The 15,630-nt window shown below is 48.0% G+C and overlaps 1 protein-coding gene across 1 annotated transcript in view; it reads left to right on the forward strand.

Annotated features, from left to right (window-relative positions):
• The window catches only part of ambra1b (autophagy/beclin-1 regulator 1b), a 78,471-nt gene that overhangs the window by 4,458 nt on the left and 58,383 nt on the right, over positions 1-15,630 (forward strand). Inside the window, exons 4-6 of the mRNA XM_079253814.1 lie at positions 3,074-3,257; positions 6,886-7,058; positions 7,158-7,224. Of these exons, the coding sequence (XP_079109940.1) occupies positions 3,074-3,257; positions 6,886-7,058; positions 7,158-7,224 (424 nt within the window). The remainder of the gene's footprint in view (positions 1-3,073; positions 3,258-6,885; positions 7,059-7,157; positions 7,225-15,630) is intronic.

Below are 15,630 nucleotides of genomic sequence, written 5' to 3' on the forward strand. Positions count from 1 at the left end.
GCGGCTGGTTTACAGGATGGTTAACCAGCTGGTTTACCTGCTGGAACAGGCTGGTTAACTGGCTGGTTAACAGGCTGGTCAACAGGCTGGTTAACTGGCTGGTCAACTGGCTGGTTAACTGGCTGGTCAACTGGCTGGTTAACTGGCTGAAACAGGCTGGTTAACAGGCTGGTCAACAGGCTGGTTAACTGGCTAGTCAACAGGCTGGTCAACTGGCTGGTCAACTGGCTGGTTAACAGGCTGGTTAACTGGCTGAAACTGGCTGCTTTACAGGCTGGTTTACCAGCTGGTTTATAGGCTGGTTAAGTGGCTGGTTTAGCGGCTGGTTTACAGGATGGTTAACCAGCTGGTTTACCTGCTGGAACAGGCTGGTTTACCGGTTAGAACAGGCTGGTTTACCAGCTGGTTTACACCGGCTGGTTACCTGTTAACAGTACAGAATCCATGAATACAGGATTGAGCAGATCTGATTTTAACATTGAAATTTACACCTTGTTTATTGATCCTGTAGCTATAGAACTGAACAGTATAGAGTTATTATACCATATTTTCACAACCATAAGGCGCACCATATTAAAAGGTGCAGTCTCAGTTACACGTGCTATTTCTGTATTTAACACGTATTTAAACAGGCGCACCGAACTTTAGGGTGCCGGCATGGTAAAACATATCCGTACTCTCGCCTAAAACATTCTTGATTGCATTATTTATAAAAGGCAGCGGAAGAAAAACTACCATTTTAATAAGGGGTCCTGAGCCAAACCGATTTTGTTTTGCATAATGCACTTACCGGCAATAAATACCTACTGGAGGCATGCCTTTAGTGTCTTCTTTCATGCCCACACTTTCCCTTTTAACGTTCTCATGATGCCCTCTGTTACGTCTGCCTTTTATCTATATAAGCAGCGTGTCAGAAACACTCTTAGTCAGGCAAGTGGAGTGCTCATCAAAGTCACACAATGACATCTATAGATTTTGGGACTCTGTACACACATGATGTGCACCGCATTATAAGGCGCTCTGTCTATTTTGGGAAAAATAAAAGACTTAAGTGCGCCTTATAGTCGCAAAAATAGGGTAACTACAAAAAGCTGTTGAAATTAAATTGCTGCCATGCATACATTTTTTTAAATGTAGAAAAGTATTAGAATGAGCATTTAAAATAGTTGTTTATGTGATAAAAATGACAGCTCCACTATACAGTAAAAATGTGAAAGTTAGTGTTGTTGGTTGCGTGGCCAGATGCTAAAATACTAAAATCAGCATTGAAACCACGAGGAGAAGCAGCACACTATCAGTGGTAATTTGTGAAGATGCACCATCGGGGTTTGAACCTATGAACGTCTGAACCATAACGCCAAGTCCTTTCCGGGACTTCAACAAGTCTGTAATCAGCTGTGAAGAAGCTAAAGATAGTTTGTTCAAAAGTACCAGTCTCCTGAATGAGCTGAGGAGTTTGAATCGGTGAAGTTGCACAACAGATGTAAAAACTTGAAGGCATGCTTCGCTGAGCATAAGGTTAACAATTTGAAGAAACATCACAACTACCTGAAATGATTTGTAAAGATGCATGATAGGGGTTTGAACGCTTGACCTTATGGACCACAGCCCTTTCATTTAACCACCACACCACCATTGCTCATAAGCTGACCATGATACAAGCGTTGGAAGTTTTTGCCATTGGGATGATATCTTTTTGGAACTTCCACCAGTGTGTTATCAGTGGGGTTTAGAAAAGAGGTGGAAGGTTGAACTAAACTGTTGTGAAGAAGCTAAAGACAATTTTAAATAGTTTGCAAAATCAACTAAAATGCTAAAATCAGAAGTAAAACTATTGTATTTGAAAGTTGCACAGAGCATTCCAAGAAAAAACATTTAAAATTGAACTGTCATTTTTCTGGAAAGATCCTTTATTTCTTAGTTTGAGAAAAAAAAACTAGCACACAGCTGAAGATAGTAACTTAAACTTGCAGCGCTATGTGTGCAGCAAACCATCATGTTGTTCTGGGTTTGAACCTGCATCTTCGTACCAAAGTGCTCCAGTCTACTGGACAGTGGAACTGGTGGAGACATCTGAATCCTGTTGAGCAGTTTGCAGCTCATGAAGCAAAATCTGACCAATTGTTGAGCTGAATTTTTTCAGCGTCCAATCTGAATTTGGTTTGAAGGACTTTCATCCTATCGCAATTTATCTTTGTAACTCACTAAATATCTCAAAAACTACAAAGGTCATCATAATTCTCCTGAATGTGCTGAAGAGTTTCATTTTTGAATAGTAAAGAAGAGAAACAGGAACTCAAAGAACAGGATCTCAATACCCACTGGGGCCTTGACTGCAAGTGTCACAGTAATGATGACAGGATATGAATGTTTACCGCTTTAATCCAGATAAGTACTGAAAAGTTGCTCCCTGTCCAGAAGAGACGTATCAGGAGGTATCAGTCCAAAATCAAACTGAACAATCTGTTATCATCATACTATTTATTTCATTGAACTAGGGTTAGTTAGGTGTGAAACCTCCAGCTTTAGTTGGTTTTTCCAATACATTCCTTGAATGTTACAGAATTTAAATAAAAACTAAACTTTAGTTGAAATAGGTGCAAGATAACTATCGGGTCGAGAACAGGAAATTATGACGTTATTGCGATGTGTCCGATATTATGAGAAGTTGCTCCGATATTTCTGTCGGCTCCGCAGTGCTCCACTCACACTCGGAGATCTGAATAGTTTGCTGTAAGTGCTGCGTTCAAGTAACGTTGGCATAAAAATAATGAGCTGTAAGAATGTAGCGATACTCCCTGGGGTTGGAGTACAACTGGGTAAAACTCTGTAGTTTTTAATCATTAACCTTTATTCCACCAGAAAACTAACAGAATTACTGACTTAGATGGACATCTAGTGGGTTTTTCGACATGCAACAATTCATCAACAGAAACTCAAAGATAAAAGGGAGGGGCTGAAAACATCATGTTTGCATGAGGACCTGGATTACAGAATTTATCGGAACATGTAGTTTTCAGGGTAAATGAGATGATGGAACGCAGAGTGCTGATGGTGGTTTTTCTCGCCCTAGGACTCTCATGGCTTCCACACACGTCAACCACAACATTTACATAACGGAGGTGAAGACTGGAAAGTGCCTACATTCCTTGGTGGGCCACCGTAGAACCCCGTGGTGTGTGACCTTTCATCCCACCATTCCTGGCCTGGTAGCGTCTGGGTGCCTTGACGGGGAAGTCCGCATCTGGGACCTACATGTGAGTACCCACTCTGGAAGACTGGATCAGGTAGATCTCTCCTGGGTAGTTTGGAGCCTGGATACATGATCTTCGGGATGGTGTGACATGGTTTATAAGCCAGTCCATGACCTGATCCCATCCAAAGGTTCACAAGACACTTTTTTTCTACGTCTTTTCATAACACCCCAGCCCACCTTTTTTTAAAAAATTTTTTTATTTACCTCTGCTCTGATAAGCATCATGACACACAGGACGACAGTCTGTTTCATACTTCCTCAAAAAACTAAAGGGAACACTAAAGTAGGACTGCAACGATTACTGGGGTAACTCGAGTAATCTGAGTACAAAAATTGATCGAGGCAAATTATTTACCTGGAGATGTCGTTTAATTAACATCAGGTAGTGATATATGTTAATTTCTGCATCATGGCGGCATTCTCAGACTACTGCGCTGTTCGGACGACATCACTGCTTCAGTAAACATATAAAACATCTAAACATGTATAAAATCTATAAAAGCAGAGCCTGTGGCCTACGGTGTGTCTGTACAGTCTGACTGTTTCAGCCGGACTGATGACGGACATTTCCACCAGCAGCGGCGAGCGCTTTGCTTTCTGTCTGAAGATCCTCCTTGCTTTGGTCTCTAATGGCAGAGAATGAAGAAGAGGGGAGGAAAAGACCAAAAAGTGGCAGTGTGGGACCATTTCACACTGAAAAGGACAGAAAACGTAGAGTTGGCGTACCACCCCCCCACTTCACCGCTCCAGGAGGAGATCCAGCTTTCTGATTTATACCAGCAGCAGCAGCGGCTGGTAAAATGTTCAGAGTTCTAACCTGTGATATCAGTCAGCAGTGACGAGGCATGGCGAGGTGTCGGCTGCTAACGCACGCTAACCGTCTGGTAATCCGTCCCTCATCTGTCTCTCCTGCACACACGCAGAGTCAAAGCGCATGTTTTAGGCAGCGTGTGGCGGAGCCTCTGTTCCTGCAGCAAACTTTTATTCCGGATTAAACAGACACACTTTTACCAGGCGTGTCGTCCACCAAGACATCGGCTAGTTCTTACTGTGGACATGTTTACAAGTCACTCCTTCTTTCTACGGGAATTCTTCTTTTTATCCTTTAAAAGGCAGGAATTCGCGATCGGTTGAGGATTGTTTCTCCACACATTGAGCACAAACACGTCGGCACATTTTAAGATATGATACTTTCAAAGCATTTTAAAAGTATCATATTTAAAACATTTTCCTCATGCATCCACCAACTCCTGGACAGTCTGTGGTGCAACTTGGCGTTGGTGGATGGAGCGAGACATGATGTCGCAGATGTGCTCAGCTGGATTCAGGTCTGGGGAACGGGCGGGCCGGTCCATAACATCAATGCCTTGGTGTTGCAGGAACTGCTGACACACTCCAGCCACATGAGGTCTAGCATTGTCTTGTATTAGGAGGAACCCAGGGCCAACCGCACCAGCATATGGTCCCACAAGGGGTCTGAGGATCTCATCTCGGTACCTAATGGCAGTCAGGCTACCTCTGGCGAGCACATGGAGGGCTGTACGGCCCTCCAAAGAAATGCCCCCCCCACACCATTACTGACCCACTGCCAAACCGGTCCTGCTGGAGGATGTTGCAGGCAGCAGAACGTTCTCCACGGCGTCTCCAGACTCTGTCACGTCTGGCACATGTGCTCAGTGTGAACCTGCTTCCATCTGTGAAGAGCTCAGGGCGCCAGTGGAGAATTTACCAATCTTGGTGTTCTCTGGCAAACGCCAAACGTCCTGCATGGTGTTGGGCTGGAAGCACAACCCCAACCTGTGGACATCAGGTCCTCATACCACCCTCGTGGAGTCTGTTTCTGACTGTTGGAGCAGACACATGCACATTTGTGTCCTGCTGGAGCTCATTCTGCAGGGCTCTGGCAGTGCTCCTCCTGTTCCTCCTTGCACAAAGAAGGAGGTAGCGGTCCTGCTGCTGGGTTGTTGTCCTCCCACGGCCTCCTCCACGTCTCCTGATGTACTGGCCTGTCTCCTGGTAGCGACTGCTTCCTCTATCACGTTCCCGACATCATTCCGACTGCTTCCTCCATCACGTTCCCGACGTCATTCCGACTGCTTCCTCCATCACGTTCCCGACGTCATTCCGACTGCTTCCTCCATCACGTTCCCGACGTCATTCCGACTGCTTCCTCCATCACGTTCCCGACGTCATTCCGACTGCTTCCTCCATCACGTTCCCGACGTCATTCCGACTGCTTCCTCCATCACGTTCCCGACGTCATTCCGACTGCTTCCTCCATCACGTTCCCGACGTCATTCCGACTGCTTCCTCCATCAAGTTCCCGACATCATTCCGACTGCTTCCTCCATCACGTTCCCGACATCATTCCGACTGTTTCCTCCATCACGTTCCCGACATCATTCCGACTGCTTCCTCCATCACGTTCCCGACGTCATTCCGACTGCTTCCTCCATCACGTTCCCGACATCATTCCGACTGCTTCCTCCATCACGTTCCCGACATCATTCCGACTGTTTCCTCCATCACGTTCCCGACATCATTCCGACTGTTTCCTCCATCACGTTCCCGACGTCATTCCGACTGCTTCCTCCATCACGTTCCCGACGTCATTCCGACTGTTTCCTCCATCACGTTCCCGACGTCATTCCGACTGCTTCCTCCATCACGTTCCCGACGTCATTCCGACTGCTTCCTCCATCACGTTCCCGACGTCATTCCGACTGTTTCCTCCATCACGTTCCCGACGTCATTCCGACTGCTTCCTCCATCACGTTCCCGACATCATTCCGACTGCTTCCTCCATCACGTTCCCGACATCATTCCGACTGTTTCCTCCATCACGTTCCCGACATCATTCCGACTGTTTCCTCCATCACGTTCCCGACGTCATTCCGACTGCTTCCTCCATCACGTTCCCGACGTCATTCCGACTGTTTCCTCCATCACGTTCCCGACGTCATTCCGACTGCTTCCTCCATCACGTTCCCGACGTCATTCCGACTGCTTCCTCCATCACGTTCCCGACGTCATTCCGACTGTTTCCTCCATCACGTTCCCGACGTCATTCCGACTGCTTCCTCCATCACGTTTCCGACGTCATTCCGACAGCTTCCTCCATCACGTTCCCGACGTCATTCCGACTGCTTCCTCCATCACGTTCCCGACGTCATTCCGACTGCTTCCTCCATCACGTTCCCGACGTCATTCCGACTGCTTCCTCCATCACGTTCCCGACGTCATTCCGACTGCTTCCTCCATCACGTTCCCGACGTCATTCCGACTGCTTCCTCCATCACGTTCCCGACGTCATTCCGACTGCTTCCTCCATCACGTTCCCGACGTCATTCCGACTGCTTCCTCCATCACGTTCCCGACGTCATTCCGACTGTTTCCTCCATCACGTTCCCGACGTCATTCCGACTGCTTCCTCCATCACGTTCCCGACGTCATTCCGACTGCTTCCTCCATCACGTTCCCGACGTCATTCCGACTGCTTCCTCCATCACGTTCCCGACGTCATTCCGACTGCTTCCTCCATCACGTTCCCGACGTCATTCCGACTGCTTCCTGAAGTCTTAGCAGAATGGGACACCAGACTTTGCAGTGGTGTGCTTGTGTTCCTGCAGGGCGGCAGTGAAAGCTGGTTTACAGACAGTAACGTGGCCATCGCCTCGCTGGCGTTCCACCCGACAGCTCAACTACTCCTCATCGCCACCAACAATGAGCTGCACTTCTGGGACTGGAGCCGACCGGAACCCTTTGCCGTGGTGAAGACTGGCAGCGATACAGAGCGGGTTCGGTGGGTCAAACAAACTGTTTTAGTTTATAAAAAATTCTAAGTGAGACGGGATAAAAGGACAGTGGGTTTGAGGTGTATATGACTTTGTTTTTGTTGCAGGCTGGTGAGATTCGACCCACTTGGACACAATCTGCTCACGGCAATAGTGAATCCATCCAATCAGCAGGTGAGCTGCGTTCACTGGTCCATCCAGAGAATTGGAATTTTGCGAAGCTTGTTCACACCAGGGTGGACTTCTAGTTTGTGTTTATATTTACTCTGTTTATCTGCATCAACAAGACCAGAACCCCCTCCTGCTGAAGATGCTGCAGGAAGCTGATGAAATGATGTCATTATGATTTCTCCAAACTGAAAGCGGACAGGCTCATCTGTTTTTCTATGAGAACCTAGTAAAATAGTTCCGCTGGTACAGGAAGATGATTACGGACATAAGAATAAATATTTACCCTTGAGACAAGATATATGTGAACCTTCTTCAGTCTGTGGCTGTGTCCGAACGTCCACACTGTTTCCTACATAGCAGTCACGTCATTTTCTAGAGTTGTCTGAATGTCCAGACAGACACAAGCAGTGCACTCAAAATTACACACAATGCATCTTGAAAAGTAGTGAGTGTTAATGGTCACTAGACGGGTCAATCTAAGCCACAGTGCATTGTGGATTGGAGCTCAAAATGACTCAAGTGACACAAACGTGAAGCAGGTCAAGAAAAAACTGTTGACCATTAATAATACGTCCTTATTTATGAATAGATACAACTAAAAAAAATAAAATACAATAAAAGGAAATAAAATATTTGTACCCAAGTTTGGCTTGGATTTGGAACAAAATCTTCATGTGCATCATGTGGTGATGGCTGGTAGTCACGAGAGAAAAAAAAGCCAGCCTCGCCAACAGAACGACTTACTGCATCATGTGCATTATGGTGCAGCCCCATGCAGTGAATGAGGGACTAGCCTGAATGAGTCTGGTTCAGTCATCAAATAGCTTTTGTCTTCTTTTACCACATAATAAATATTTATTATCGTCTATCCAGTCTTGTGATTACACAGGAAAAACTGATGTAGACTTTCAAATCTGCAGCATTAAAATAAAATTGCAGTATTCAGAAGAATTAATAAATAAAAACTGCAGAATCCGATCAGGACAGCTTATTGTAGACCTCTGAGGGTTAAACGAGTTGTTAAACACTTCCAGTTCCTACGATCGTATGATAGGAATAATAAAATTATGACAGTAAAGTAGAAATTTAATATTATGATTAATACGTTTATGTGATAATTATTATAATTTAATTATTGAATTTAATAATAAAGTAATAAGTACAATCACAGCTAAGTAAAAAAAATGTTTTTGATGATTAGGATAATGTGATAAAGAATTAATTATTTGGCAGACAAATAAGTAAAAATGTAAATAACGCCTTCACTTCCGGGAAATAAAATATTCCAGGTGAATTTTCCTTGAACCTGATCGCCAGGAGTCGGACAACAAGTCTGGTTCAGACTCTACCAGACCAGGTCCTCGTCTCAGACTCTAAACGTCTTCCGACCAGACCAGGTCCTCGTCTCAGACTGTTTAAACGTTTTCCTACCAGACCAGGTCCTCGTCTCAGACTGTTTAAACGTCTTCCTACCAGACCAGGTCCTCGTCTCAGACTGTTTAAACGTCTTCCTACCAGACCAGGTCCTCGTCTCAGACTGTTTAAACGTCTTCCTACCGGACCAGGTCCTCGTCTCAGACGCTAAACGTCTTCCTACCAGACCAGGTCCTCGTCTCAGACTGTTTAAACGTCTTCCGACCAGACCAGGTCCTCGTCTCAGACTGTTTAAACGTCTTCCTACCAGACCAGGTCCTCGTCTCAGACTCTAAACGTCTTCCTACCAGACCAGGTCCTCGTCTCAGACTGTTTAAACGTCTTCCTACCAGACCAGGTCCTCGTCTCAGACTGTTTAAACGTCTTCCTACCAGACCAGGTCCTCGTCTCAGACTCTAAACGTCTTCCTACCAGACCAGGTCCTCGTCTCAGACTCTAAACGTCTTCCTACCGGACCAGGTCCTCGTCTCAGACTGTTTAAACGTCTTCCTACCAGACCAGGTCCTCGTCTCAGACTCTAAACGTCTTCCTACCAGACCAGGTCCTCGTCTCAGACTCTAAACGTCTTCCTACCAGACCAGGTCCTCGTCTCAGACTGTTTAAACGTCTTCCTACCAGACCAGGTCCTCGTCTCAGACTCTAAACGTCTTCCTACCAGACCAGGTCCTCGTCTCAGACTCTAAACGTCTTCCTACCAGACCAGGTCCTCGTCTCAGACTCTAAACGTCTTCCTACCAGACCAGGTACTCGTCTCAGACTCTAAACGTCTTCCTACCGGACCAGGTCCTCGTCTCAGACTGTTTAAACGTCTTCCTACCAGACCAGGTCCTCGTCTCAGACTGTTTAAACGTCTTCCTACCAGACCAGGTCCTCGTCTCAGGCTGTTTAAACGTCTTCCTACCAGACCAGGTCCTCGTCTCAGACTGTTTAAACGTCTTCCTACCAGACCAGGTCCTCGTCTCAGACTGTTTAAACGTCTTCCTACCGGACCAGGTCCTCGTCTCAGACTCTAAACGTCTTCCTACCAGACCAGGTCCTCGTCTCAGACTCTAAACGTCTTCCTACCAGACCAGGTCCTCGTCTCAGACTCTAAACGTCTTCCTACCAGACCAGGTCCTCGTCTCAGACTCTAAACGTCTTCCTACCAGACCAGGTCCTCGTCTCAGGCTGTTTAAACGTCTTCCTACCAGACCAGGTCCTCGTCTCAGACTCTAAACGTCTTCCTACCAGACCAGGTCCTCGTCTCAGACTGTTTAAACGTCTTCCTACCAGACCAGGTCCTCGTCTCAGACTGTTTAAACGTCTTCCTACCAGACCAGGTCCTCGTCTCAGACTGTTTAAACGTCTTCCTACCAGACCAGGTCCTCGTCTCAGACTGTTTAAACGTCTTCCTACCAGACCAGGTCCTCGTCTCAGATGCTAAACGTCTTCCGACCAGACCAGGTCCTCGTCTCAGACTCTAAACGTCTTCCTACCAGACCAGGTCCTCGTCTCAGGCTGTTTAAACGTCTTCCTACCAGACCAGGTCCTCGTCTCAGACTGTTTAAACGTCTTCCTACCAGACCAGGTCCTCGTCTCAGGCTGTTTAAACGTCTTCCTACCAGACCAGGTCCTCGTCTCAGACTGTTTAAACGTCTTCCTACCAGACCAGGTCCTCGTCTCAGGCTGTTTAAACGTCTTCCTACCAGACCAGGTCCTCGTCTCAGACTGTTTAAACGTCTTCCTACCAGACCAGGTCCTCGTCTCAGGCTGTTTAAACGTCTTCCTACCAGACCAGGTCCTCGTCTCAGACTGTTTAAACGTCTTCCTACCAGACCAGGTCCTCGTCTCAGACTGTTTAAACGTCTTCCTACCAGACCAGGTCCTCGTCTCAGACTGTTTAAACGTCTTCCTACCAGACCAGGTCCTCGTCTCAGACTGTTTAAACGTCTTCCTACCAGACCAGGTCCTCGTCTCAGACTGTTTAAACGTTTTCCTACCAGACCAGGTCCTCGTCTCAGACTGTTTAAACGTCTTCCTACCAGACCAGGTCCTCGTCTCAGACTCTAAACGTCTTCCTACCAGACCAGGTCCTCGTCTCAGACTCTAAACGTCTTCCTACCAGACCAGGTCCTCGTCTCAGACTCTAAACGTCTTCCTACCAGACCAGGTCCTCGTCTCAGGCTGTTTAAACGTCTTCCTACCAGACCAGGTCCTCGTCTCAGACTGTTTAAACGTCTTCCTACCAGACCAGGTCCTCGTCTCAGACTGTTTAAACGTCTTCCTACCAGACCAGGTCCTCGTCTCAGACTGTTTAAACGTCTTCCTACCAGACCAGGTCCTCGTCTCAGGCTGTTTAAACGTCTTCCTACCAGACCAGGTCCTCGTCTCAGGCTGTTTAAACGTCTTCCTACCAGACCAGGTCCTCGTCTCAGACGCTAAACGTCTTCCTACCAGACCAGGTCCTCGTCTCAGACTCTAAACGTCTTCCTACCAGACCAGGTCCTCGTCTCAGACGCTAAACGTCTTCCTACCGGACCAGGTCCTCGTCTCAGGCTGTTTAAACGTCTTCCTACCGGACCAGGTCCTCGTCTCAGACTGTTTAAACGTCTTCCTACCAGACCAGGTCCTCGTCTCAGACTGTTTAAACGTCTTCCTACCAGACCAGGTCCTCGTCTCAGACTGTTTAAACGTCTTCCTACCAGACCAGGTCCTCGTCTCAGGCTGTTTAAACGTCTTCCTACCAGACCAGGTCCTCGTCTCAGACTCTAAACGTCTTCCTACCAGACCAGGTCCTCGTCTCAGACTCTAAACGTCTTCCTACCAGACCAGGTCCTCGTCTCAGACTGTTTAAACGTCTTCCTACCAGACCAGGTCCTCGTCTCAGACTGTTTAAACGTCTTCCTACCAGACCAGGTCCTCGTCTCAGACTGTTTAAACGTCTTCCTACCAGACCAGGTCCTCGTCTCAGACGCTAAACGTCTTCCTACCAGACCAGGTCCTCGTCTCAGACTCTAAACGTCTTCCTACCAGACCAGGTCCTCGTCTCAGACTGTTGAAACGTCTTCCTACCAGACCAGGTCCTCGTCTCAGACGCTAAACGTCTTCCGACCAGACCAGGTCCTCGTCTCAGACTGTTTAAACGTCTTCCTACCAGACCAGGTCCTCGTCTCAGACTGTTTAAACGTCTTCCTACCAGACCAGGTCCTCGTCTCAGGCTGTTTAAACATCTTCCTACCAGACCAGGTCCTCGTCTCAGACTGTTTAAACGTCTTCCTACCAGACCAGGTCCTCGTCTCAGACTGTTTAAACGTCTTCCTACCAGACCAGGTACTCGTCTCAGGCTGTTTAAACGTCTTCCTACCAGACCAGGTCCTTGTCTCAGGCTGTTTAAACGTCTTCCTACCAGACCAGGTCCTCGTCTCAGACTGTTTAAACGTCTTCCTACCAGGCCAGGTCCTCGTCTCAGGCTGTTTAAACGTCTTCCTACCAGACCAGGTCCTCGTCTCAGACTCTAAACGTTTTCCTACCAGACCAGGTCCTCGTCTCAGACTGTTTAAACGTTTTCCTACCAGACCAGGTACTCGTCTCAGACTGTTTAAACGTCTTCCTACCAGACCAGGTCCTCGTCTCAGACTGTTTAAACGTCTTCCTACCGGACCAGGTCCTCGTCTCAGACTCTAAACGTCTTCCTACCAGACCAGGTCCTCGTCTCAGGCTGTTTAAACGTCTTCCTACCGGACCAGGTCCTCGTCTCAGACTCTAAACGTCTTCCTACCAGACCAGGTCCTCGTCTCAGACTGTTTAAACGTCTTCCTACCGGACCAGGTCCTCGTCTCAGACTGTTTAAACGTCTTCCTACCAGACCAGGTCCTCGTCTCAGACTGTTTAAACGTCTTCCTACCAGACCAGGTCCTCGTCTCAGACTGTTTAAACGTCTTCCTACCAGACCAGGTCCTCGTCTCAGACTGTTTAAACGTCTTCCTACCAGACCAGGTCCTCGTCTCAGACTGTTTAAACGTCTTCCTACCGGACCAGGTCCTCGTCTCAGACTCTAAACGTCTTCCTACCAGACCAGGTCCTCGTCTCAGACTCTAAACGTCTTCCTACCAGACCAGGTCCTCGTCTCAGACTCTAAACGTCTTCCTACCGGACCAGGTCCTCGTCTCAGACTCTAAACGTCTTCCTACCGGACCAGGTCCTCGTCTCAGACTGTTTAAACGTCTTCCTACCAGACCAGGTCCTCGTCTCAGACTCTAAACGTCTTCCTACCAGACCAGGTCCTCGTCTCAGACTCTAAACGTCTTCCTACCGGACCAGGTCCTCGTCTCAGACTCTAAACGTCTTCCTACCAGACCAGGTCCTCGTCTCAGACTGTTTAAACGTCTTCCTACCAGACCAGGTCCTCGTCTCAGACTCTAAACGTCTTCCTACCAGACCAGGTCCTCGTCTCAGGCTGTTTAAACGTCTTCCTACCAGACCAGGTCCTCGTCTCAGACTCTAAACGTCTTCCTACCAGACCAGGTCCTCGTCTCAGACTCTAAACGTCTTCCTACCAGACCAGGTCCTCGTCTCAGGCTGTTTAAACGTCTTCCTACCAGACCAGGTCCTCGTCTCAGGCTGTTTAAACGTCTTCCTACCAGACCAGGTCCTCGTCTCAGGCTGTTTAAACGTCTTCCTACCAGACCAGGTCCTCGTCTCAGGCTGTTTAAACGTCTTCCTACCAGACCAGGTCCTCGTCTCAGGCTGTTTAAACGTCTTCCTACCAGACCAGGTCCTCGTCTCAGGCTGTTTAAACGTCTTCCTACCGGACCAGGTCCTCGTCTCAGGCTGTTTAAACGTCTTCCTACCAGACCAGGTCCTCGTCTCAGGCTGTTTAAACGTCTTCCTACCAGACCAGGTCCTCGTCTCAGACTCTAAACGTTTTCCTACCAGACCAGGTCCTCGTCTCAGACTGTTTAAACGTCTTCCTACCAGACCAGGTCCTCGTCTCAGACTGTTTAAACGTCTTCCTACCAGACCAGGTCCTCGTCTCAGACTGTTTAAACGTCTTCCTACCAGACCAGGTCCTCGTCTCAGACTGTTTAAACGTCTTCCTACCAGACCAGGTCCTCGTCTCAGACTGTTTAAACGTCTTCCTACCAGACCAGGTCCTCGTCTCAGACTGTTTAAACGTCTTCCTACCAGACCAGGTCCTCGTCTCAGACTGTTTAAACGTCTTCCTACCGGACCAGGTCCTCGTCTCAGACTCTAAACGTCTTCCTACCGGACCAGGTCCTCGTCTCAGACTCTAAACGTCTTCCTACCAGACCAGGTCCTCGTCTCAGACTGTTTAAACGTCTTCCTACCAGACCAGGTCCTCGTCTCAGACTGTTTAAACGTCTTCCTACCAGACCAGGTCCTTGTCTCAGACTGTTTAAACGTCTTCCTACCAGACCAGGTCCTTGTCTCAGACTGTTTAAACGTCTTCCTACCAGACCAGGTCCTCGTCTCAGACTGTTTAAACGTCTTCCTACCAGACCAGGTCCTCGTCTCAGACTGTTTAAACGTCTTCCTACCACACCAGGTACTCGTCTCAGACTCTAAACGTCTTCCTACCAGACCAGGTCCTTGTCTCAGACTGTTTAAACGTCTTCCTACCAGACCAGGTCCTCGTCTCAGACTCTAAACGTCTTCCTACCAGACCAGGTCCTTGTCTCAGACTGTTTAAACGTCTTCCTACCAGACCAGGTCCTCGTCTCAGACTGTTTAAACGTCTTCCTACCGGACCAGGTCCTCGTCTCAGACTGTTTAAACGTCTTCCTACCAGACCAGGTCCTCGTCTCAGACTGTTTAAACGTCTTCCTACCAGACCAGGTCCTCGTCTCAGACTGTTTAAACGTCTTCCTACCAGACCAGGTCCTCGTCTCAGACTGTTTAAACGTCTTCCTACCAGACCAGGTCCTCGTCTCAGACTGTTTAAACGTCTTCCTACCAGACCAGGTCCTCGTCTCAGACTCTAAACGTCTTCCTACCAGACCAGGTCCTCGTCTCAGACTGTTTAAACGTCTTCCTACCAGACCAGGTCCTCGTCTCAGACTGTTTAAACGTCTTCCTACCAGACCAGGTCCTCGTCTCAGACTGTTTAAACGTCTTCCTACCAGACCAGGTCCTCGTCTCAGACTGTTTAAACGTCTTCCTACCAGACCAGGTCCTCGTCTCAGACTGTTTAAACGTCTTCCTACCGGACCAGGTCCTCGTCTCAGACTGTTTAAACGTTTTCCTACCGGACCAGGTCCTCGTCTCAGACTGTTTAAACGTCTTCCTACCAGACCAGGTCCTTGTCTCAGGCTGTTTAAATGTCTTCCTACCAGACCAGGTCCTCGTCTCAGACTGTTTAAACGTCTTCCTACCAGACCAGGTCCTCGTCTCAGACTGTTTAAACGTCTTCCTACCAGACCAGGTCCTCGTCTCAGACTGTTTAAACGTCTTCCTACCAGACCAGGTCCTTGTCTCAGGCTGTTTAAACGTCTTCCTACCAGACCAGGTCCTCGTCTCAGACTGTTTAAACGTCTTCCTACCAGACCAGGTCCTCGTCTCAGACTCTAAACGTCTTCCTACCAGACCAGGTCCTCGTCTCAGACTGTTTAAACGTCTTCCTACCAGACCAGGTCCTCGTCTCAGACTGTTTAAACGTCTTCCTACCAGACCAGGTCCTCGTCTCAGACTCTAAACGTCTTCCTACCAGACCAGGTCCTCGTCTCAGACTCTAAACGTCTTCCTACCAGACCAGGTCCTCGTCTCAGACTGTTTAAACGTCTTCCTACCAGACCAGGTCCTCGTCTCAGACTCTAAACGTCTTCCTACCAGACCAGGTCCTCGTCTCAGACTGTTTAAATGTCTTCCTACCAGACCAGGTCCTCGTCTCAGACTGTTTAAACGTCTTCCTACCAGACCAGGTCCTCGTCTCAGACTGTTTAAACGTCTTCCTACCAGACCAGGTCCTCGTCTCAGACT

This window comes from Telmatherina bonti, assembly GCF_933228915.1.
Source record: "Telmatherina bonti genome assembly, chromosome: 2".
Lineage (NCBI taxonomy): Eukaryota > Metazoa > Chordata > Actinopteri > Atheriniformes > Telmatherinidae > Telmatherina > Telmatherina bonti.